At 45.6% G+C, this 23,984-nt stretch overlaps 1 protein-coding gene across 3 annotated transcripts; it reads left to right on the top strand.

Annotated features, from left to right (window-relative positions):
• On the top strand, positions 1 to 22,015 carry acp1 (acid phosphatase 1; the record flags this gene model as incomplete). 3 transcript variants are annotated; one of them, XM_080860819.1, is made up of 6 exons in its annotated part: positions 1 to 51; positions 1,240 to 1,313; positions 3,156 to 3,269; positions 7,234 to 7,295; positions 8,456 to 8,561; positions 21,653 to 22,015. In XM_080860819.1, 6 exons carry the CDS (start codon positions 15 to 17, stop codon positions 21,728 to 21,730), a joined length of 471 nt encoding a protein of 156 aa, XP_080716945.1. In that variant the 3' UTR covers positions 21,731 to 22,015. The 3 variants fall into 3 exon arrangements, with proteins under 3 accessions (XP_080716945.1, XP_080716946.1, XP_080716947.1); XM_080860820.1 differs by lacking the exon at positions 3,156 to 3,269 and adding an exon at positions 2,977 to 3,090 and having other exon boundaries at positions 15 to 51; XM_080860821.1 differs by lacking the exon at positions 3,156 to 3,269 and having other exon boundaries at positions 15 to 51.
• Between the last annotated feature and the right edge of the window lie 1,969 nt (positions 22,016 to 23,984).

The following is a 23,984-nucleotide window of genomic DNA, read 5'->3' as shown; positions in this document are numbered from 1 at the left end:
CCTTAATAAGCAAAATGGCCACATCGAAATCGGTTCTATTCGTGTGTTTGGGTAAGAATAATGTTTATATAAGTCTTCTATAATGTTTGTAAAAATAGTAGGCCTACAGGGATCTATAGAATTCCATAACACTATTACTAAGTAAAAACGAAAGGATAAACACAAGCTGTAAACCTGGGCTATGGCTGTGTGTGTTCATTGAATCTTTGACTGAAGCTAGCCATGACAAGCGTGTCCCTTGGTAGCAAGCTACGTGAAGTTGTGATTGTATCACACATTCCTATGTGGGACCAGTGAACTAATAACTATTATTCATGGTTGTCTCATCTGTGCGCTGGATAGTTGGAATCAGCTCATCTGACATTAGCATTGTCCAGCATTGCAGTTAATTCGTCGGTTAGCCAGCTAGTTAACGTCATTTTTAAAGTTTGTCATTTATTTGTCCTGTGCATTATCTCACCATGCATTTAAATAGTCATGTAGTCCCGTGTACAATAATCGATGTCTGTATCTTGAAGTTTAAATAAGATTGATTAGCTTTACGTTTCAATGGTTATGCAAGCGGAGTGACTATTTCCTGGGTCATTGCGTCAGGTAAGGTGACGTATGAAACGCTAGTGACAGTGACAGTACCTTAGGCATGTTGGTTCGCTGTTCTGAGATAACATTGCCTACACGTCAACCAGTTCTAATATCAGTTTGACTCGCAGCGATTCATATTTCATATGGTTTGGCTAACCTCGTAGCATTGTCGTTCAAGCCTCCTTCACGTTCATTGTAAAGTACAGTTTAATCCACAATTTCAGCCGTCTGACGCAAGGTGTTAGACCTTTATTTTTTGGACACTCCAAGGCTCAATCATTTTCACGGAAATGACTACCCTTTTCATTCCCCAAAATGTTGTGGTTGACCATATTGTTGAATGTAATTCTGTACTGACAGACCAAATATAGTAAATGTCATTCTGTATGGTGCTGTTCACATTTACTAGTGTTAACAGCGGGGGAAGTCGTTAAGCTTTCATACCCCTGAAGCTTTGAGTATTGGAATGAGGGAATGCAGTCATACAGTAAATCTAAAGCATCCTGTCACATGGGGTTCCAGTGCGCTGCATGCCTGTGGGTTTGTAGCACTGAGGAAACGTCCTCTGGGACGGAACTTTTGTAGGTGCTTATGTAGAGACCTCTTAAGTGTCTGACTTCTCTCTTTCTCTCTCTCCCTCCCTGCCCTTCTTTCCAGGGAACATCTGCAGGTCCCCCATCGGCGAAGCCGTCTTCAGAAAGCTGGCCACTGACGAAGGAGTGGTTAGCGATGTAAGTTAGCCCTTCATAAGACCAGTTGTCTCTTAACTTAGCAGAAACCATCACTCAGTGTGGATAGAAGGGTATCTAAATAGCCTCATCAAACAAGACCGTCAGTTTGAGTCAGTTAGAGTTAGAGGCAGTTTGCGGTGATGTGATTTCTACGTTTACTAGCGCTGGTAGACTGGCACACACATGGCGCAGAGAGGATGCGTGAAACAGGACCAACCAGTCCTAAGACGGAGATTCCAGTCCAGACCAGTCCTAATAAAATATTCAATTATTGGGCTGAACGGTTACGGTTGTGGCATCCTGCCAGACTTCTGTGTAGGGTTCCAGTTACATTCTGCATTCATTGTGCTTCTAAACCACCAGCTAGCTATAGCCAGCTAGCTGAGGAGAACTAGCAAACAACAGTGTGGATTTGTTTTATGTGTAATAAGTCTCGTAAATTCAGTTATGTGACAACTGTTGTGATTTGGATTTATTTTAGTTTTTGTTGTTTTTGTTGTTCGCCATCTTTGCACAGCCTGACTAGGAGGAAGTAACACACTTACATGAGTCAAGTAGTTAAGAGATTCCTAACTTAAAGGTGCATTAAGGATTAATAGCTATTCGCTAAAGGTATGCTAGCAGCTAAAACTAACGAAATCTCTTGAAATGTGCTGACTTTGACATTATGACAAACTAATTACTCAACGACTGTCCTTACACAGTCAAACATCAATCATGTGCAACACAAGACTAAGCAAGACGGCAAATAAGCTACTTACTAGATCGGCAGAAGGTAATCAAAGTCAGGTCGGCGGGCATCGGCAGGCAAAACTACAGAAGGCAGTTATATGCCTGTCGACCCTGCTATGCCATTGGCACGGACGCAATTCTCCATATTAAAAGTCATTGTAGCGCCCCAATTTTTTTACGCTGTTATTTTAAGGTTAAACTGTTTATCCTAACCCTAATCCTGAAGCATAATTGTTGCATATTGTGCCTTTAATACGTCAAACGGGTTCAGCTCCACTGAGAGTTAATGTTTCAGCGCATCAAGGAAACTGCAGGGAATGGTGTGGAACTGCCATTTTGATATGTCAATATAATTGTTATTAACTGTGCCAAAACAATTGAGTCTTGAGTTCTAGATTACTAACACTACGTATCACTGACTAGGTGTTTCTGAACTGCAGTGGTGTATGTCATTACCTTTGAAATAGTTTTCATCTAGTTATCTAGTTATTGGTTCCGTATGCCACACTTTCTTCATGTATCACCTTTAAAATGATGGGCACTCACAAGGAAGATCATTTTACAGTAATCATCCCAATGGAATCACATTTCAAATTGCACCTGTAAAAGCCTCATGGTTTCCTTTCAGGCAGTTTCAAGTCTTTCACAAGAACAGGTATAACATTATCAGGCCATGGAGCCCAACATACATGTAGTAAATCTTCAGTCGGCCCCCTTCGGATCAGTCAGTGCCCATCATTTCAGAGATGTAGTGTGTAGTGCTGTTTGGATTGCTGTCATCGTTTCTTTTCCTGTTTACTGTGTGTTTGAGTACCTGCTTGGTGCTTGTGTGTGTGTTTGTGCCTGGCCTGTGTGTGCACGCGCCCGTGCGTGCGTGTGTGTGTATGTGTGTGTGTCTTGTGCGTGTGTGTTTGTGTGTGTGTACGCTCAGTGGAGGATAGACAGCGCCGCCACCTCCACCTACGAGATTGGCAACCCCCCGGACCACCGCGGCCAGGCTTGCATGAAGAGGCATGGGGTTCCCATGCGGCACGTTGCACGGCAGGTAGGCCCACATCCAGCCCCGTGCGCTAGCACTAGCGTCCCCTTTTGCTCTGTGTGTCCCTGCAGTGGAGCATAGACAGCGGAGCGACCTCAGACTGGAACACAGGCAGCTCTCCTGACGCCAGAGGCCTCGCCTGCCTGCGCAAGCACGGCATAGAAACTGACCACAGGGCCAGACAGGTATATACATACACGTATATACTCACTGCCCGCCCGATACACTCACATGAACACACCTTGTGTGGGTAAGACAAGGTCATATGCATGCACTGGCACAGATAGGTAAGTACTCACTCACTCACACCTACTCTTTCATATTCAAATGCTTGAATCAGACAGTTACAAACAAGCACACACGCCTACACATTCAAACAGGTCTACATATTATGCTTACTTATGCTGAATAAAGGACTCGACCAATATACATGTAGAGCACTTAGACTTACACGAGGAAGCATACAATTACAGTGATAGTGTTGTTGCATTCACAAACGTTCCGATTCTTTTCAACGTCTCTTCGGTACAGACGAAGGGATCCGAGTTCTACTTGAGAGATGTTCCTTTTTATCATTCCGACCAAAGATACAGATGATGTTGCATCATGTTTGCCGGATAAGAAGTAGGGAAGGGTCTATGGTGTTTGCATTGGCCTGCCATCTTTATTTTGTCAGTTAATTTGTTGCCAATCTCCTGTTTTGATACTTCTGATAAAATTGTCAATCTCAGGTCCTGCCACATTCTCTAGTCTTTACGTTGACGCTGGTATAGTCTGCTACAGAAACCTCTTTGCCTTTGATGGAAACACGTCTAACGCGAGACCTCAATTGGAATGCTGGGAGTGTGAATTAGGATTATGTACTTACACTTAATATAGGCCTATTTATGTGCTACAGCTGATGACCTGTAATATAATATTTGTAAAATTCGGTGTAAACATTTGAAACAAAATGTTTTTTTAGTCATGATAATAGTTCAACAGTATAATTAGAACTGACGGATCACAACCGTCTTACTAATACGGCGCGTACGGTCACATTTTTGCCCCGTGATGTATCGTACTACAGTGGATTGTTACACCCCTACTGTGTGCGCTGGTGTTAACCAGAACAAGATGCTGCTGAAGCCGCTTTACTCATGATCCTGAAAGTTCTTCAACTATAAGCAGACCGACGCACAGTGTTAGAACTCTCTCTCTCTCTCCCTCGCACACGCACACCCACACGCACACGCACACGCACACGCACACGCACACGCACACGCACACGCACACGCACACACACACGCACACACACACACACACGCACACATGAATGCATGAATGCACACAAACACACACACACACACACGTGCATACACACACATACACACACACACGACAACTTTAAATAAGCTTTTCTGTCTCCCCCTTTTTGTGTTCTTCACCTTCCTGCTTTCCCCTGCTTATCATTCTCTCTTTCTGCCCTCTCCCCTTCCCTGCTGGTCTGTTTTATCTCTCTTTCTTTCTTTCTTTCTCTCTCTCTCTCTCTCTCTCTCTCTCTTTCACCCTCTTTCTCTCCCTTTCTCTCTCTTCATCTCTCTCTCTCTCCACCTCCCCTTTCTCATTCTGTTTCAGCAACTGCTGCCAGGTTTCTTATTTCCTCTTGTTTGTGCCCCCCCAAGCTATGAGAGAGAAGTGCTGACCCTTTGTTTTATCTCCCTAAAGGATGCGATTGCGCTACCAAGTCAAAGGCCTAAGCATAAATAAAAGCAGTTTTGACAATGAAATGATATGATTAAGTGATAGCTTACTAAAATAAATAAACTGGTCAAAAACTTTAACTTTCTACCCCTAATGCCTGCGGGACTCCAGCTATCTGATTGGCTGCCGAGCTGCCATCCACCCCTCTAGTCAAGGACTTCACCTGTGTGTGTGTGTGTGTGTGTGTGTGTGTGTGTGTGTTTATGGTGTTAGTGCACATATTTCAACATTTATGTTTGTGTGTGAGTGTCTGTGTGCGTCTGTGTATGTGTGCGTGTGAGTGAGTGTAGGTGTATGTGGGAGGGAGGGGGTGGTGGTATGTGTGTGTCAGAAAGTTTAGTTAAGGTCATGTGAAGGTCTGGTGAGCTATTTTGCTCTGTTGTAGTGTGTAGACCCCTCCACAGGGGGCAGTCAAAGGTAGAACTGGAGGAGAGGCTCTATTCAGATGGGATCAGTGGCCAGTCACTAGTCAGACCAGACTGAAAATACTGCAAATACCAGATCTCAATGAGTGTGCACACAACCCCATAGTGTTTATTGGTTGTGTATGTTAGTGTTCAGACATGTCTGTGTGTGTGTGTATCTTTGTACGCAGGTTTGAGACCCGTCTGGAAGTGCATGTGTTGCATATTTCTTTTTAGCTGTTTTTTAAACATGCACTGCTGCCACACGCGTGGAAACGCAAACTGCCACGACAATGTCCGAATTGGTTGGACCGGACATTAAACAGACCTTACTCTGCCAGCTCCCTAGTACAAAATCCCTGTAATGCCCGCTTGAGCTCAGGTGTGAATAGAGCAGGTAATTGTCAGGAGAATTGACAGCGGGCGAGTGGGCTTACTCACACCACTCCCCACTTGGACAACACAGGACAGAGAAAAAAACGACATTTGAAATGAGAGCTGCTGATATGCAGGAGATAAAAGGCCACTGCACAGCGAATAAGGATATGTCTTTAATGCAAATACTGATCTTGGGGCGACAGTGGTACAGGAGGTACAGAAGTCGTTTAGTAATCAGAAGGTTGCTAGCTCGATTCCTGTCGAAGCGTCCTTGAGCAAGACACTGAACCCCCAATTGCTCCTGATGTGCAGGGTGCCATCAGTGTAAATGTAAAATGTTTATACACCCTTGTAATTCGCTTTGCATAAAAGCGTCTGCTGAATGATTAAATGTAAATGATCTACATGAGATCAACTAGGTTATGTCTTTAATGCAAATACTGAGGGATGGCTGCAACATGCCAGCTTCCAACATGAGTGAAGACAGTGTGAAGAGCTCGCTAAACCTCGTTTCGTAAACCTCAAGTAAGGAAGCGACCAGCGGCAAGAGTCTCTCACTCTCTTGTGACGTCCATGTGACCACGCGTAAAACCAGAGGATTTCCACTTGGTGCGAAGGACAATATCCTGCGTGCTTCATGTGTGAAAACTAAAACCTAACCTAATTCTCTTGACATTGTCCAGAGTTCCGTGAGGGAGCTGCTTATATGTGTGTGTGTATGATAGGCAGACATTTTTATATTTATTTTAAAAGGGTTGTAAGTCTCTAAGCTCCCTAGGGCCGTGTATTTGTGTCTGCCAGTATTGTGTTGTATGTATACTCTTTGTGAGTGGGTGCAGTCAGGCATGCTTACATCTTTAGCTTCCGCTCCCCTTATGTCCGAGAAGGTTTATGGCAGTAACAGTCCATAAGGGTTTGTAGGGCTAAGCTTGTGTTAACCTTTGGGTGTATGCCGTAAAGAGGAGTATGGAGAGAAAAAAGCATTCATCAAAAAAAAAAATCATGAATTTAAACCACATTTTGTCCTCTCTGGACTTTTGTGAGTGACGCGTTTTATTTAATTTACACAATCACTTGTAGACTCACCCTAGACTTTTCACCCCTATAACCATCAGACACATGCTGTCTCTGTGCAGTGGAATGGAGCTTGCCCTCAGAATTGCTCAATTTCACTGTGTGTGTGTGTGTGTCTGTCTGTCTGTCTGTCTGTCTGTCTGTCTGTCTGCCTGTCGGTCAAGTGCTCCTGTGGGCAGCCCTGATGTGCACTGGAGTGCATCCAGACAAGGGCCATGTCTGGGAGAGGGACTACCGATGAATGAAACACACACAAGCACACACACACACACACACACACACAGTCTGAGATGCACTTACATACACACATGAATGTATTCTCCAGTGGGCTTGTGAGTGTAAAGGCAGGCAGGCAGTGAAAAGGCTCGGTAGGAGTCGAGAAAGGGGGGGGGGGGGGGGGGGGGTTCCCCTACTAGGCCACTCTATTGGTGTGTACTGACCTGTGTCGCCTTGCCTGTGTGCAGCTTCTCTAACGCTTTCTCTTCATTTCCTCTCTTTCACCCTGTCTGTGTCTTCCTCTCTTCCGTCTCATCCTATCTCTGGCCTCCAGGTGACCCAAGATGACTTCCAGACGTATGACTTTATCCTGTGCATGGATGACAGCAACCTGAGGTATCTTTCCTTGGGTGTGTGTGTGTGTGTGTGTGTGTGTGTGTGGTTGGTTGAATGGTGTGTGTGTGTGTGTGTGTGTGTGTGTGTGTGTGTGTGTGTGTGGTTGGTTGGTTGAATGGTGTGTGTGTGTGTGTGTGTGTGTGTGTGTGTGTGTGTGCACACCATACACCTACATTCATACTGACTGCCTCACACCGAAAAACGCCTCCTGTAATGTAGCCCCAGTGTGTATGGTTTGTATAAGAGGCGGGTCAGGGTTAAAGTGGGGCTAAGTGGACTATCTGTCCTTAAACCCCCTGTTGAGGAGGAGTGTGGGGGGGGGGGGGGGGTGGGGTGCGGATCATGTCAGCATCAGCATCACATGGCCCCTTCAGATCCGTGGGGATAAGCCGCTTACTGAGTTCTTGGGATGCCTCGCTGGAGCCGCAGGGGGAGATCGGCCCAATGTTTGACCTCCCCCCTCACTTGTGAAACTCCCAGCCGTCAGTGAGCCCAGCATAGCTGGCGCCTGAACTATCACCTGCACCCAGCAAAGACGCTAGAGTGTCGAATGTGAACGGCCGAATGTAACCACCGTGGGTGTTAGAAATGCACAGCTTGGCCCAAAGTGAACCCTTTGTATGGGGACAGGGGCCACCTAGTCCACCTTCATTGGCCCCTTACCTCTCACATATTCACCCTATCCTCCACCGCCCCCCAAATGCTGGCCTACCACGGGGGTAGAGAGGAAGGGGGAAAGGCAGACCCTGGGTATTTCCTGCTGTGTGACCCACCGCTGGCACGGGCCCCAGGCAGGCTCGGGACACTAAGTCTGGGCAGGGTGGCCCTTCCTTGGGAAGCCTCTGCGGAGCTATAAGCCCAGTAGGCCACTGTCTGCAAGCAGCAGAGTCGGCTGCCAGCGGCCGTGTACACACCAGAGGATTGGAGGGATTTGATTCGATGATGTATTGTGAAATATGAAGTCTGTTGTGTTTTTTTCTCTTTTCTTTTTTTGTTATTGCGTTTCCTGCTGAGCCTGGGCTTCCACGGGCAGTACAGAACCGCGCGGAACTGGACCTCGCGCAGCTCTGCGCCCCAATCTTTCTCAAGTTCTGAGCTTGGCTTTCCGACAGGAAGGTACGCCGCAGAATGTGCTGACTGTTTGTTTCTGTGCCCCGCAGCGATCTGAACAAGAAGGCAAGCAAGGTGAAGAACAGCAAGGCCAAGATCGAGCTGCTTGGCTCCTATGACCCCCAGAAACAGCTGATCATCAAAGATCCCTACTACGTGAGTTCCCGCAAAGACACATTTATCACACTCCAGCCACCTACACGTAGTGAGTTTTAAACATTTACGACAAAAAGGATAAATGATAAGATACGTAGGATGAATTTGAATTAATAGGAAAGATTAGTCTAAAACATTTTTACAAGGCACAGTTTACAAACTTGATTGAAAACACTGGTCCTAAAAAAAATACCATTTGTTATGAAGAGAACTTTTAAATCAAATTGGTTGAATGAAAGGGCTGTGGGAGAGTGATCATGCAGGGTGAGATTATGTTTTTGTTGTTATTTCCGTGGTCATTCCTTTGAAATGTGTGAAGTTTGGAGGCTACCCTTATCGCAATCTGGTGGCCATATCTGCATACCAATGGACTTTTACAGTACTACCTTCCCACCCTGCCTCATCATTAGTGCCCTACACCCGCTCTCCTGTACCAGATGCCCAGAAACACAATACTTCCCACCACCTCCTCTCCTCTCCTCTGCTCTCCTCTGCTCTGCTCTGCTCTGGTCTGCTCTGCTCTGCTCTCCTCTCCTCGCCTCTCCCCACCACCTCCTCTCCTCTCCTCGTGTCGCCTCGCCTCTCCTCTCTTCTCCCCTCCCCTCCTCTCTTCTCCTCTCCTCTCCTCTCCACCCTGCCTCACCATTAGTGCCCTACACCCGCTCTCCTGTTCCAGATGCCCAGAAACACAATACTCCCCACCACCTCCTCCTCTCCTCTCCCCACCACCTCCTCTCCTCTCCTCTCCCCACTACCTCCTCTCCCCACCACCTTCTCTCCTCTCCTCTCCTCTCACCACCTCCTCTCCTCTCCCCTCCCCTCCCCTCCTCGCCTCGCCTCTCCTCTCCTCTCCTCTCCTCTCCTCTCCTCTCCCCTCCCCACCTCCCCTCCCCTCCACTTCCTCTCCTCCTCTCCTCTCCACCCTGACTCATCCTTAGGGCCCTACACCCACTCTCGTGTTCCAGACGCCCTGAAACACAAAATTCCCAACACCTCCTCCCAGTCTGGCCCAGTTGAAGTGTGATTCCCGGACATGTCGCTTCCTCCGATTCAGACATCTGGCCATGCAAGGGTGCAGGATTTTAGCTTCCAACACCACAACAACACATTCCATCCAAGCACCAGAGATGAGGCCTCTCCAAGCTGCCGGGGTTGGGGCTGCAGGGTTAGACTGTTAGGGAGGAAGAGGAAGGGTGGTTGGGGCTGCAGGGTTAGACTGTTAGGGAGGAAGAGGAAGGGTGGTTGGGGCTGCAGGGTTAGACCGGTAGGGAGGAAGAGGAAGGGTGGTTGGGGCTGCAGGGTTAGACCGGTAGGGAGGAAGAGGAAGGGTGGTTGGGGCTGCAGGGTTAGACCGGTAGGGAGGAAGAGGAAGGGTGGTTGGGGCTGCAGGGTTAGACCGGTAGGGAGGAAGAGGAAGGGTGGTTGGGGCTGCAGGGTTAGACCAGTAGGGATGAAGAGGAAGGGTGGTTGGGACTGCAGGGTTAGACCGGTAGGGATGAAGAGGAAGGGTGGTTGGGGCTGCAGGGTTAGACCGGTAGGGATGAAGAGGAAGGGTGGTTGGGGCTGCAGGGTTAGACTGGTAGGGAGGAAGGGTGGTTGGGGGGTCGTACTGTGATCTTGATGCCCAGTGTTAACTGCCAGGGGTAATGAGCCCAATTTGCGAACAGTGGGATTGGATTTTTCACATTTTCTGACTTTAAGCAAGATTATCGGATGTCGGATTAGCGTATTTCAGTCTGTTCTTCGTTTTTTGATGGTGAGTGAGATTGGAGTTCTAGATGTGGCTCAGAGGGTGTTGGTATCCTCGTTTCCTCACTTGAGGGTCGACCTGCCCACACGACCACCGCTCTTAGGGCAGAACAGTAATGACACACAGTAAGTCACTGAATGTCACAAAAAATGTAAGAGCAAAGAAAAAGTGAGAGAGAGAGAAGAAAAAAAACGACTACATAATTGCACACGCGATTTGGTTATTGTGGTCTGCTGAGTCAGAGTTCATAGTTCAAGAGCATACCAGCTGAAGTGCGAATGCTGATGTTGCTGTGTTCATTATGTCCCGCTTGTCTCCGTGCACAGAACAATGACTTGATTGGCAGGTGTGCATTTAAAAGTTTGGGTCTGTCTAGGGATGCATTTCGCAAAAGCTTCTGCTGGGTGACGGGAAATGATCGATACTATTTCATATTGAAGACTTTGTTTAACTGCCATGGTCATTGCTTTTGGGAAACGAGCCACAGATTTTTATATGTGTGTGCCAGAGTGTGTGTTTGTGTGTGTGTGTGTTTGTGTGTGTGTGTGTGTGTGTGTGTGTGTGTGTGTGTGTATGTGTGTGTGTGTGTGTGTAGGAGAAGCCCGTAGGTTCGGTTTTTCTTGCGTGTGTTGATTTGTGGGAAAGGGAGGAATGTCGCTGCGTAAGCACGCGGCATGTTTGGGTCTGTGTGCTGCGATAAGAATGCGGGCCGGTCCAAGATCATCTCATCTGCCCCCGGTCCCCTCCAAACCCCCCTCACACACACACACACACACACACACACACACACACACACGCTCCAAACCCCCCTTCCGCAGGCCTAATCATTCTCCCTCTCACATTTGATGAATGGCCTGTAGCTGACAAGCCTTCAGTGATACTGTGGGCATGTGGGGCTGTGAGTTTGTCACATCTGCTTTCTTAATGAAACACTGGCCTGCTGATAAACAGCAATATACTCTTGGGCGGAAAGCGCCTTGTGGTTCTTGCTAGTTGGATGAAACTGGATAGAACACACACACACACACACACACAAACACACACACAGAATCATTATCTGTATCTGTTCAACCAAAAAAGTATCTGTCTCTGTATCTGTATTCGGATAAAATACCGGAAGTCGCATTAAATCGGACAAACATTATATTTTCTAACCTAATATTCATGGCAATGCCATTGCATCTTCCAAAGCATTAGTCTGATTAAATATTGGCATATAATTCATTATGAAATGTATTTCCTGTATATACTTTGCTTTTCATCTGTCATCTCTATTATTTTTCTCAGAACGTCTTTCAGACAGGAAACTCTCAGAATAAGTAACAGATTTTATTAATGTAAATACAAGGTAGTATGTTTGGTCATGGCGCCCTAGATCTGCTTAAGCTGCTGCTGTAAGATAAAGCTGCACATTGCAACTGCTGCAGCAAGATAAAGCTGCACATTGCAACTGCTGCTTAACACAATTTACACTGTAAATAGCTGGCACAATAAATACAAGCAGGATTTAACCAAAACCCCCTTTAACTATAAGCAGATCTAGACAGGTGGAGCTGGGGAGGAGGAGGGAGCAAATAAGCTGCGTCATACTCAAGCGCTGAATGCGCCTGGAGACCTGGAGATTTAAACTAACGCGGGCGTATGAGAGCGAAAGTGATTGGATAGGTTGTGTTGTCACTAATTAGGGGCGTCTCTCCCGTTTCCTGTATGAACTTGGTCATTTCAGACAGGAAACTCTCAGAATAAGTAACAGATTTTATTAATGTAAATACAAGGTAGTATGTTTGGTCATGGCGCCCTAGATCTGCTTAAGCTGCTGCTGTAAGATAAAGCTGCACATTGCAACTGCTGCAGCAAGATAAAGCTGCACATTGCAACTGCTGCTTAACACAATTTACACTGTAAATAGCTGGCACAATAAATACAAGCAGGATTTAACCAAAACCCCAACATAGCAGATGGACGCCAGACATGTGTGCTGCTGTAACATGTTTCAGTTTCAGTGACCTATAAATGAAACCCAGCCTTGGTGAAAGCATGGGCAACTAAGTGAACTAAAATACCAGTGTCGATAACTAGTGACAATGTGTGTACCTCAGGTCAAAGACGGAGGTTGCTAATGACCTACCAGTGAATGTGATAAATAGAAAGAAGAATAGAAGAATAGAATAAGAGAATGCCTGAACGATGACTTGGTCATTTCAGACAGGAACTCTCCGAATAAGTAACAGATTTGATTAATGTAAATACAAGGTAGTATGTTTGGTCATGGCGCCCTAGATCTGATCAAGCTGCTGCTGCAAGATAAAGCTGCACATTGCAACTGCTGCAGCAAGATTAAGCAGCAGCTTGAACACAATTTACACTGTAAATTGCTGCCACAATAAAACGAGCAGGATTTAACGAAAACCCCGACATGGCAGATGGACGCCAGACATGTGTGCTGCCGCAACATGTTTCAGTTTCAGTGACCTATAAATGAAACCCAGCCTTGGTGAAAGCATGGGCAGCTAAGTGAACTAAAATACCAGTGTCGATAACTAGTGACAATGTGTGTACCTCAGGTCGAAGACGGAGGTTGCTAATGACCTACCAGTGAATGTGATAACTAGAAGGAAGAATAGAATAAGAATAAGAATGCCTGAACAATGACAAGCAAGCTGGAGTGACGCCCCCCAAAAGAGCAACAAGTGAAATAACAACAGGTTAAGGGATCCCAGCACCACCTGAGCATTTACTCATGAGTTTTTGGCCATTGACAATGTCTTTGGCGTTAGGTCTGACATATCTTTCATACGCTGAAGATGACCAGCGGCCCATTTCTTTAAGGGTGGCAGCCGGTACTTTAGGCGCAGCAGTTGTGGCAGCTCCGATCCTGAAGGAATGAGGCGTGTACGCTTTAGGATCCAGGCCGCAGAGCTGGCAAATGGACTTCAGTTTTTCTGAGAACCAGGCTCTGGTCATGGGCTTGCCGTCCGGTGTGAGGAACAGGGGCTCATCGGGGGCAGCAGAACGGCGGGAGGCGAGATAGCGAGATATGGAAGACAGGGGACAGAAATCATTGTTAGAGGCAGAAATAATGATAGGCACACCCTTGCAAAATTTATCAGTTTTTGAGTGTTTTAAAATTAGAGTGAAGTGGTCGTGATCTAATATGAGATCGGACATGGTAAGGTCCGAAGTGGGGTTGAAAACATAAGTTTTTGTCGTGAATTCGCCAGCCCTTAGAAACCCATAAAAAGCAGTTAAATACACTGACTCAAGCAGGGTATCCGTGTAGGAATCGAAAACACCCAGCCGCAACCTGTGCACTAATTTGTGAAGAAGACACAAGGTGAGAGGAAGGCGTTTATCTTTGCCTGCTGGACTTTCCTTCTGGAGGCCATTCATCAGGAGACGGACTGAAGGATGACTTAATAAACTAATAACAGAAGGATCCTTGCAGCGAAGGTGAAATTGAATACCTGCTAGTGTAGATTTAATAGTAGAGGGACATAACTTTCTGGAATTAAAACAATGCACAATGAAAGAGCTTATGATCGGAATGTTTACTGGCAAAACAGGCGTGGAAAAAGCAGCACAGAAGGAAGTGAAGTGAGACCAAGCAGTATCATAAGAATTTAGTGTTGACTTGGCCATCCCCAACCTCATATAGTGTGCAGCTGCAGACAGATAGTTCGACAACGTATTTAATCTAGGATCAAATCCTTGAATGGAGGGCATTCCAGGCTGGACACGTCCGCGTCTGGACATAACCTGTGGAATCTCTGGAATTCAAAGCGAGATAATGCATCAGCTTTATCGTTGGCGAGGCCGGGAATGTAGGTAGCCGTAATGATAAAATTCTTAATAATGCATGTCCAACTTAGACGCCTGATAATTCTATTAATGAAAGGAATAGATGAACGGCCTTTATTAATTATATGGACGGCTGCCATGTTGTCGCAAAGAACGGAAATCCTTTTAGACCGCCACCCATCGCCCCACAAAATGCAAGCCACAGCTACAGGGTAAATTTCAAAAAGCGCTGACGACTTAACGAAATCAGGTAGGGATGTGATTTCCTGAGGCCAAGGGGCAGCGAACCACTGATTACCTAGAATGCCCCCGAAGCCGACAGACGGAGCGGCATCCGTGGAGAAGGAAAGCTCATGCGAGGATTCGACAACATCATTATAGAAAAAAGATATCCCATTCCAATAGTTTAAAAGTTTACACCAAAACTGGAGATCTGAACGGCACCCTTCATCCAAGACCACCTCATCATATAAATTTGGAACGGATTTCGCCAATTCTAGTAATCTTGAAATAAAAGAACGACCTTGTGGGATGATACGCATAGCGTAATTGAGATGGCCTAAGAGGGACAGTAGGTCTCTTTTCGATAGGGAAACAGCGGACTGAAAAGACTGAATCATTCCCCTTATACGAACTAATTTGTCCTCGGGAAGGGAAGCCTGCATGGAAACGCTATCCAACGAAATCCCTAGGAACTCTAGCGAAGTGCAGGGGCCTAAAGTCTTTTCTGCGGAGAGCGGTACGCCAAGAAGAGCGAAGACTCTTTTTAAGGTAGAAATAGACCTAGCTGGAGGGGAGTTAGGAAAATCCACCACTAAGAAATCGTCCAACAAATGAAGAACAAAAGGAAGCCTGTAATTGTTAAGAAGAATCCAACATAAAGCCTCCGACAATGAATCGAAAATTTTCGGGCTGCTGCGACATCCGAAGGTTAACCGTACGGCGAAATATATTTTGGATCTCCATCTGACCCCGAAAAGATGCCATTGGGAGGGGTGTAGAGGCATAATTTTAAATGCGTCTGTAATGTCGGCTTTCCCCAGCCATGCCCCTTTGCCTGCGGTTTTGATAAGCTGAATGGCGTTGTCTACTGAAGCGTAACATAGAGAAAACATCTCAGGGGGAATCATACTGTTTATGCTTGGAACATTTTCATTATTGTGGGGTGCGGATAGATCAATAATAACCCTTTTCTTGCCCGAATATTTGCGTGTGGCAACTCCAATTGGATTAATGCGGAAAATCTTGAAAGGTGACTTGCGAAATGGACCGATCAAATACCCCTTATCGACTTCTCTCTTGATAAGGCCGTCCACAGTATCAGGCTCTCTCATGGCAGACTGAAGATTCTTGCACACATACGATGTATTAGGAAACAGATTTAAACCAGCTAAAAAACCCTGAATTAAACCAGTAATAAGATAGTTGACAAAACATCTGTTGGGGTGTAAGGCGAGATGATCAGACAGCTCTGGCACGTTGATTGGGGTTGAAGGATGTTTAATCATCGTTTGTTGTTTGATGTACCCGCTTTCTTCCTGCGGGAACAAACAGCTCTGGGATGACTATCACCACAAGTACTACAACAGTGTAGGTATTTGCATTTAACATAAGGACAAACCGATTCATTGAAATGAATACACACCGGTGGTCGGCTTTGAATAGCTCTTCCTTGGTTGGGGAAGGGAGCGCTGATGGGCTTAAACCCAGAGAACGACGCGTTGGACTGGACGGATCTGTCGCAAAGATTAGCCTGGTGATCGAAGGAACCGCAGATGGAACAGGAGAGCTGACGGTGACCAGTGAAATGTCTACTAAAGAGTTCCAAATCCAGAGACGACCAAGCCACACGCTGATTGAACTTTTGGATGTGCATGGCAGCTTTGCAGGAGAACGACTTATGATATTCGTAGAATAAGGACCCCCCATAATTAAGCGCAAGGTCGGAAATGATCGCTAAATAGTTGTCCAATTCCTGGCGCCTCTCGGGAAACTCTTCGCAGATGATGTCTCTGTAAACTCCGAAAGCTACGCAGAATTCGGCCAGTGTAAGGCTTTTGGAGAGCCTTGCGTCGCGCTCTTTAAGTATGACAGAAACATCCCCGCACTCCACTAGGCGAGCACTAGGTATGTCATTACGGCACAACAAAACCTTAACGAGATTGACATCGTTACCTGCAATTATCTGGCTGCGAAGCGCTGGTGAAACGGCTGCTGCAGAGGGAATGAAAGGTACTCCTGAGGCGGCCATTGGCACGGCTGACGCATAGGTCCTGCGAGGCTGAATATCAACAGAAGGCCCGCTGGTACCCGGAAGCGGCACTAGAACGCTTGAAGCTGCTGCGGCCGCGGGAACAAAAGCGCTTTCCAGTGTGGAGATGCGGCTGTTAAGCGACACAAGGGATTCCCTCATGTCCAATACGGCTTGAAGGACTAGATCCGCCGGTTCTTCCGCTCTGCGTCTCTTCGCGGGTCCAGGCTTCGCTGCTGGGGTAGCGTGCTTCTTTTTCGCCTTGGCCTTCCTCGGCGTTGGTTGTGGAGAGGAGGGGGAGACAGGATCCGAGGAGGACATGAAAAAGCGGAACAGCTCCTCATGGGACATCGCTGGTGGTGGGGAAATCCCACGATGGAAGAGGTCCTCCAGGATCTTATGCACGGGCCATTCGGTGATCGTCGGTTGCTTGAGGGCAAGCCGCTGGCTGCGGCGAGCCTGTGCCGGGAACTCTTCCGGAATGGGCGATGAGCCTGCGATCAGAAGTGGCGACATCTCGATGTCTTCTGACTCCCCGGGGAAGGCGGAATCGTCGGTCTCCCGGATCACCGACATAGGTAACACAATAACTACTACTATACTTACGAAGAGCGAAAAGCAAATAAGCTGCGTCATACTCAAGCGCTGAATGCGCCTGGAGACCTGGAGATTTAAACTAACGCGGGCGTATGAGAGCGAAAGTGATTGGATAGGTTGTGTTGTCAATAATTAGGGGCGTCTCTCCCGTTTCCTGTATGAACTTGGTCATTTATGAAGTTTTATGAACTGTCTGTTGATGCCGTTGCATCTTTCAAAGCATCAGTCTGATTAAATATTGGCATATAATTCATTATGAAATGTATTTCCTGTATATACTTTGCTTTTCATCTTTCAGCGCTATTATTTTTCTCAGAACGTCTATATGAAGTTTTATGAACTGTCTGTTGATGCATGTTTCACATCTCTGCCTCTGCTTTTTGAGACCTTGCACAATTTGCAGATGACGTTCAGTTGCACTGATTGTATGCTATCACCAGTGTCATAACACACACAAACAGCAAACTGATTTACATGACGATCTCTTGCCCCCTCAGCCTAAACTGCATACACCTTTGGCTGCTACACCTAAAGGTTATTCTCTGAACCCAATTTGCAGATGAGAATCTGTTGGACTGACTGTAAAGTGCTCCCATGTTGCACTGCTAGTTTAAAGTGCTTTATGTAGCACTGCTAGTTTCAAGTGCTCCCACGTAGCACTGCTAGTTTAAAGTGCCTCACGTAGCACTGCTAGTTTAAAGTGCCTCACGTAGCACTGATAGTTTAAAGTGCTCCCACGTAGCACTGATAGTTTTGAGATTCATTTTCTGGGGGAGCTGCCGAGTCCATTGCTAGCTTCACAAATCAATTGTTGCTGTCCCTTGAACTCCCTGTCTGTTGCTGTCCCTTGAACTCCCTGTCTGTTGCTGTCCCTTGAACTCCCTGTCTGTTGCTGTCCCTTGAACTCCCTGTCTGTTGCTGTCCCTTGAACTTCCTGTCTGTTGCTGTCCCTTGCATAGATATGTATATAAAGGCTAAATGTCTAACGGCGGAGTCTAGAACGTCCGCACATGGCGGCCATCTTGCAGCGGGAGCTCGCTCACCCATAACATTTGGTCGGTAGTGGTATGTCCTTTTTAAATAACCATAACTGGCTCAATTTTCAACCGATTTTTAAACGGTTTTGTTTATTATAACTACAGGGATGTAGTTATGACACTGCATACTTGTGAATAATTATGTTATTTTCTAAGAAAATATCCAAAAAGAATCCAGAATTATAACCACATTAATAATGTTTGTAAGAAACCAAACCATTTTTAAATCCATTGAAAATTGAGAAAGTTATGGATATTTAAAAAGTACATACCACTACCGACACCATGTTATGGGTGAGCGTGTGGACGTTTCGACTCTGTTGGCCGGAAACCCGACTCTGTTGGCCGGAGACATCTAGCCTTTATATATATCTATGGTCCCTTGAACTCCCTGTCTGTTGCTGTCTCTTGGTACTTGTTAGTGGACGCTAAATGGAAATCCGCTGAAACCTTTTGCTAAACCATACATGCATGTTGCATCTTAAGCGGATGAGTATTATTTAAATATAAAGTAAGCCCCCCTGCAGAGTATATTTAAATTTTACTTAAAAATTGACTAATTTTGTCAATCAAGGACATTTAGCAACATGTTCATCTGACCTCAATAAATGGTGGGACATTGCACATTGGGTTGAGGCAGGGACAAGAAGAGGAGATGATTAAATGGATGAAATAATCACATACAGCCAAGGAAGTGTATTGCCACATGTAAGAGAATAGAAGTACATACCTTTTGAGTAAGCTCTTTCAGAATGGTTGAGTGCCATACAATCATATAATTGGTCTGGTTTAGCTGGATACTTTATAAATTATTATAATACACAATGTTTGGTGTATATTATTTAAAAAATATATTTTATATTTTATTTTTCACAATTCGATTCGGACTCAGTCAATATGCCGGCCAATCGGATCTAACTCTAACTGATGTGGCACAGTACAAGTTTATTTATGCTAATGCTATTGTCAATGCTAGCCTGCTGTCGGTGCTTAGCTTGCCAGTCGAGAGGATTAAAAGATGTTCATTAAACATGTTATGCTTGGGTTTATAAAACACCCCGTTATCAAATTAACCCGAAATTATAAGAAACCCCGCTATGAAGTTTACCTGAGTTTATCAAACACCCCATTATCAAGTTTATCTGAGTTTATTAAACCCTGTTATCAAGTTTACCTGAGTTTATAAAACACCCCATTATCAAGTTTACCTGAGCTTATAAAACCCTGTTATCAAGTTTACCTGAGTTTATAAAGCCCTTTTATCAAGTTTACCTGAGTTTATAACACCCTGTTATCAAGTTAACCTGAGTTTATAAAACCGTGTTATCAAGTTTACCTGAGTTTATCAAACACCCCGTTATCAAGTTTACCTGAGTTTATCAAACACCCCGTTATCAAGTTTACCTGAGTTTATCAAACACCCCGTTATCAAGTTTACCTGAGATAATAAAACACCCCGTTGGGGCTTAGAGTCTGGCTTCTGATTGGAGGCCACTATTGGGAGCTCATGGGATGTTTGTTTCTGGGGTTCAGTGGAACACGTTTAGTCTTCTTTAAAAAAAAAAAAAAATGATTAAACTTACTTTCTAGAATTGTATTTTGCATTGATCACACAGGTTGGTTTTCTTTTGTGTGACGGTTATTTGTGTTAGGGAAAACATTTCTTCAATACCATACAATCTGCAGTTTGCTACTCAGACCCATTAAAGATTTCTCCCTCTATAAATGAATTTCTTCTGAAGGCTTGGGTTAAGTAGATTTACACTGAGGTTTACTTGGCCGTAGTTTTGCAAATATAATTATGAAAATGTAATTGCTTTGTGAAACAAGATGTCAGAATTGTGACTTTAAAATTATATGATCATATGCTACAATTTATGAGGACGAACCTCAGCGTAGCTCCGTCATACCATTGAAGGATGTCTGTTGTCTACCAACACACAAAAAGGCTTTGTTGTGTCACTCAAACCCATTTTAACTACACACACACACACACACACACACACACACACACACACAGGATAGTTTATTATACGTGTAATATATGTTATATATGTTACATGTATATATGTTAGTATTATATGTATAGGCTGTTATATGTTTATTTAGTATTATATGTATAGGTTGTTATATGTTTAGCACTGCATATTGTATATTTTATCTTGTATACTTAGTATGAGTAAGGTTATTTAGGTTATTATATGTTTATTATGTGTAAATTATGTTCATAGTACTTGTACAGAGTGTACGTCATTAGTTGTTGTGTTATATTATGTGATGTTATGGTAGGTTTTTTGGCGGCGCCTTGTCATAAGAATTTCAGTGTCCAGTCTGACCCTGTGTAATTTTTTGCATCTGACAAATAAAAGACTTGTAACACACACACACACACACACACACACTTACTCTAACTGACTCACTTCATTTAGCTGTGCTGGAGTGCTGCCCTTGTGGCCTGCTAGTTGCCGAGCGCTCGTTGGTGTTTTGGGCTGTCTTATCCGGGGGGCCCCCTTTCCTCTCACGTGCTCCGTACCCTCCCTCATGTGATCCCAGCCTTGGTCCCAGGAGCCTGACGCCCTGTCCTTTTGCCTTTTTACCACTGTGGATCACAAGGGACCCTGCACCCCCCCAACCCCCGACACACACCAAAAACACAGCTGTCCTCTTGAAGGGTCAACCTGCACAAACACACACACCACACATGAACATGTGCAGCGTTTTCACGCACACACTGTACAAATGTGTTGTGTGTCCAAAGACCTGTGAACTTGCTGGGTTCACGCTTAGGCAAGGCTGACTCTCCTGCAATCCCCACTAGTCCACAAGCTGCCGCAGACTGATTCCAGAACAGTCGTGTCGGTCCGCTAGCTGTCACCCAGCTCAGGCCCTCCTCTGATGGCTCAGCCACATAGCGAGCGCTAAGCCTCTCAGCTGTACAGCATAACACATTTCTTCAATGCTTCATTTAACCTGTCGCTCCGCCTCAGTTCAATTCAATTTTGTTCATATAGCGCCAAACAGTACAATTGTCTCAAGGCGCTTCCCATGTTGTGGATTTTCATATTTACCCTCCTGTCTCATGCAGTGTTACTTCACTGTTGCTCCTTACCCCCCACATCACTTCTTTTTCCCTCTCCTTACAACTTTATCACTTCCTGCAACAACCTCTTTTTTGTTTCTCTTTTTCTCCCCAGCAGTTAATTGTACTACAATCGCCACCTCTGTCCATCACCCCACCTCTATCCATCACCCCACCTTCACTGATTTCGTTTCTCTCCCTCCATCCTTCTGTTCCTACATCACCTTTTTTCCCCATTCAGTCTTCTTTCTCTCCTTTCCCCTTTCTCTCTTCCTACAACGCCCTCCTCCACTCTGTCTGTGTCTGTTCACCCCGACATGTTGCAGTATTACAACCACCACACCCTGTCATGAACCCATCCTTACTGCCCCTGCGTCCCCAGCCTTAATGCCCCTTCTGTCTGTGTTTTACCCCCTCACAGGCATGGCCTTACTGCCTCTCTACTGCCCCTGCGTCCCCAGCCTTAATGCCCCTTCTGTCTGTGTTTTACCCCCTCACAGGCATGGCCTTACTGCCTCTTTATTGCCCCTGCGTCCCCAGCCTTAATGCCCCTTCTGTCTGTGTTTTACCCCCTCTCAGGGCAGCGATCAGGATTTCGAGACCGTGTACGAACAGTGCGTGCGCTGCTGCACGGCATTCCTGGAGGCCCATTCCTGATTCCCGACGCCAGACAGAATGGTTGCCGGGGCGAGCGATGGACAGCCGGGAGAGCTGTTCGGCGGGTCGGCGGTGTTTCGCGGGGAGGGAGTTGTCCACCTGGCTCTCGGAGCGGTGAGGTTCAGGCTTCACATAGATCACGATCATGTCTTATCTGTGTGTAATGTCATTAGAGGCGCTCATTAGCAGCGCATACAGATCACAACAGACACCTCCAGTTTCCCCTTCCCAGGGGAAATGTTAAATAAAGAAATAAATAAATGTGGGATAAAGGTAATCTAATAAGGAGTACTGTTTTCTCTTTGCACGCACATCCCCTTCATGTCGATGTACTGATGAACTCGTACTCTAGTCCCACCGCGACTGCTGTCCAAATAGTCAGATGATTTAGGTCTCCCAATACTGGGTACTTCTCCGCGTTGTATCCAGTGGTGCTGATGTTGCAGGAGCAGATAGTAAGACAGGAGTAGAGACGGCAGGCGACCAGAAGCCCTGTAGAAGAAAGTGCTCTCATACGTGGATCTCATCCCATCAGCATCATCAGTGCGTCAACGTGGAATTGCATAATAATGTGGGGCAGGATCGTTGACAATGAGGTCAGAAGGCCATTTGTTTGTTAGACAATAAATTACTACAGCTGAATAGGGCTGATCTGACTTCATTTCGGACAGTGTTGTGGTTTCGGACTGTAAGCGCTGTTGTGATGACACATGAATCAACTTTTATCGTTCTTGCTGTGCTATTGATGCTACATTGTTAAGATGTAGCATTAGAACTGTAACACACACACACACACACACACACAAACTAAAACACAGGGAGCTGAAGGATAGCTGTCCTTCTGAAACAGGAATACAGTAGTCATGTCAGAGCACATAAGAAGTGCCTGTGTGTTGGCGTGGACAGCTCTCACTATGGCACATTAGCTCTTACTGTAACTGAGGAGCTTCATCTGGAGCCGTTCTCATGGGAGAGAGGGCCATCTTCACAGGGAGAGAGTGCCATCCTTTACTTACTGGAATTTTAGGTTGGTCTGTTTTCTAGGAACTGCCCTGGAACACAAGACACACAATGTGCATCCAAAACCAAGATTGTATTATCTGTGTATAATTGATTGTTTCCTCTGATTTTTCTGCCGAAGCAACTGGAGTGTGGTTCACACGAAGCGCTTAAGTGCTGCAGCTGCTTCCAGCCATCTTTGGCATCACAGCCAGAGTTTGCCAGAGGGTAACCTCAGCTACACACATCTCTATACAGACAAATTAAACCATTTAGAGAACCCTGAAAAAAAAACGTGTGAACCTTTCTTTTTGAAGAACCCTTACGGTCCATCCAATCCATGGAGATGTTCAGCACGTGTGGATGTTGTTTTAGACATAAAGACGACGTGTTTGTGAATCTGTGTGAGTTAAAGGTGGTGAGGGTCGACTACCGATCACTGTCCCAAGGTGGGAATAATCCACATGATTTCCCCAGTGGCAGAGAGGTTACCCTTCATGGTTTGGTGTGGGTCTTGGGACGTGTTTCATCTGACTTGGCACAACCAACATGCATCTCCCATTACTGTCAAGCAGCTGCAGCTCTGCTCTTCATAGACATGTACGGACTCACACATACGCACACAGACTCACACACACAGAAGCACACACAGACACACACACACAGAAGCACACACAGACACACACACTCGCACACGCACAAACACTCACGTAGAACACAGACGCACACGCACACATACTCACGCACACACTCACACACACACACACACGCACACACACTCAGAAACGTCTTGAGAATCTACAAAGCTGCAGTTACATTTCACAATCAAATTAACAATTGGAGAGGAGAGGTTTTATATGCCAATCTTATAGTTTATTTAAATACATTTCATTTTAAATATTTGTATGTCAACTCCCAGTTGATAAGTCACATTAATTTATGAGTGTTACATTGATTCCTTTTTTCACTTTTGTCTTTACAGTATTTACAAGTTGGAAGGTTGGCATGACTACGCAGTATACAGCCATACAAATTCTTGAATACATAAATATACTCTGACTCAGGGCTCCAGTTGAAGAGTTTCTGAAGGATGACTGGCAGCTAGACATCTCTTTAACTTACCGATCACGTCTCAGCACGAAGCGATCACCGGTACGCAAGCTTAACAAGCAGGGACCCGGAGCTTCAGGACCAGAGGCGGCCCTCATAATTGCCTTGGCCACTTACAGTTAGGGGGCCACAAAGGTTTGTTTGT

Source organism: Sprattus sprattus (assembly GCF_963457725.1).
Source record: "Sprattus sprattus genome assembly, chromosome: 2".
NCBI classification, from domain to species: Eukaryota; Metazoa; Chordata; class Actinopteri; order Clupeiformes; family Clupeidae; genus Sprattus; species Sprattus sprattus.
Note: the sequence above shows the minus strand (reverse complement) of the source record. Positions and strands in the feature narration are given on the sequence as shown.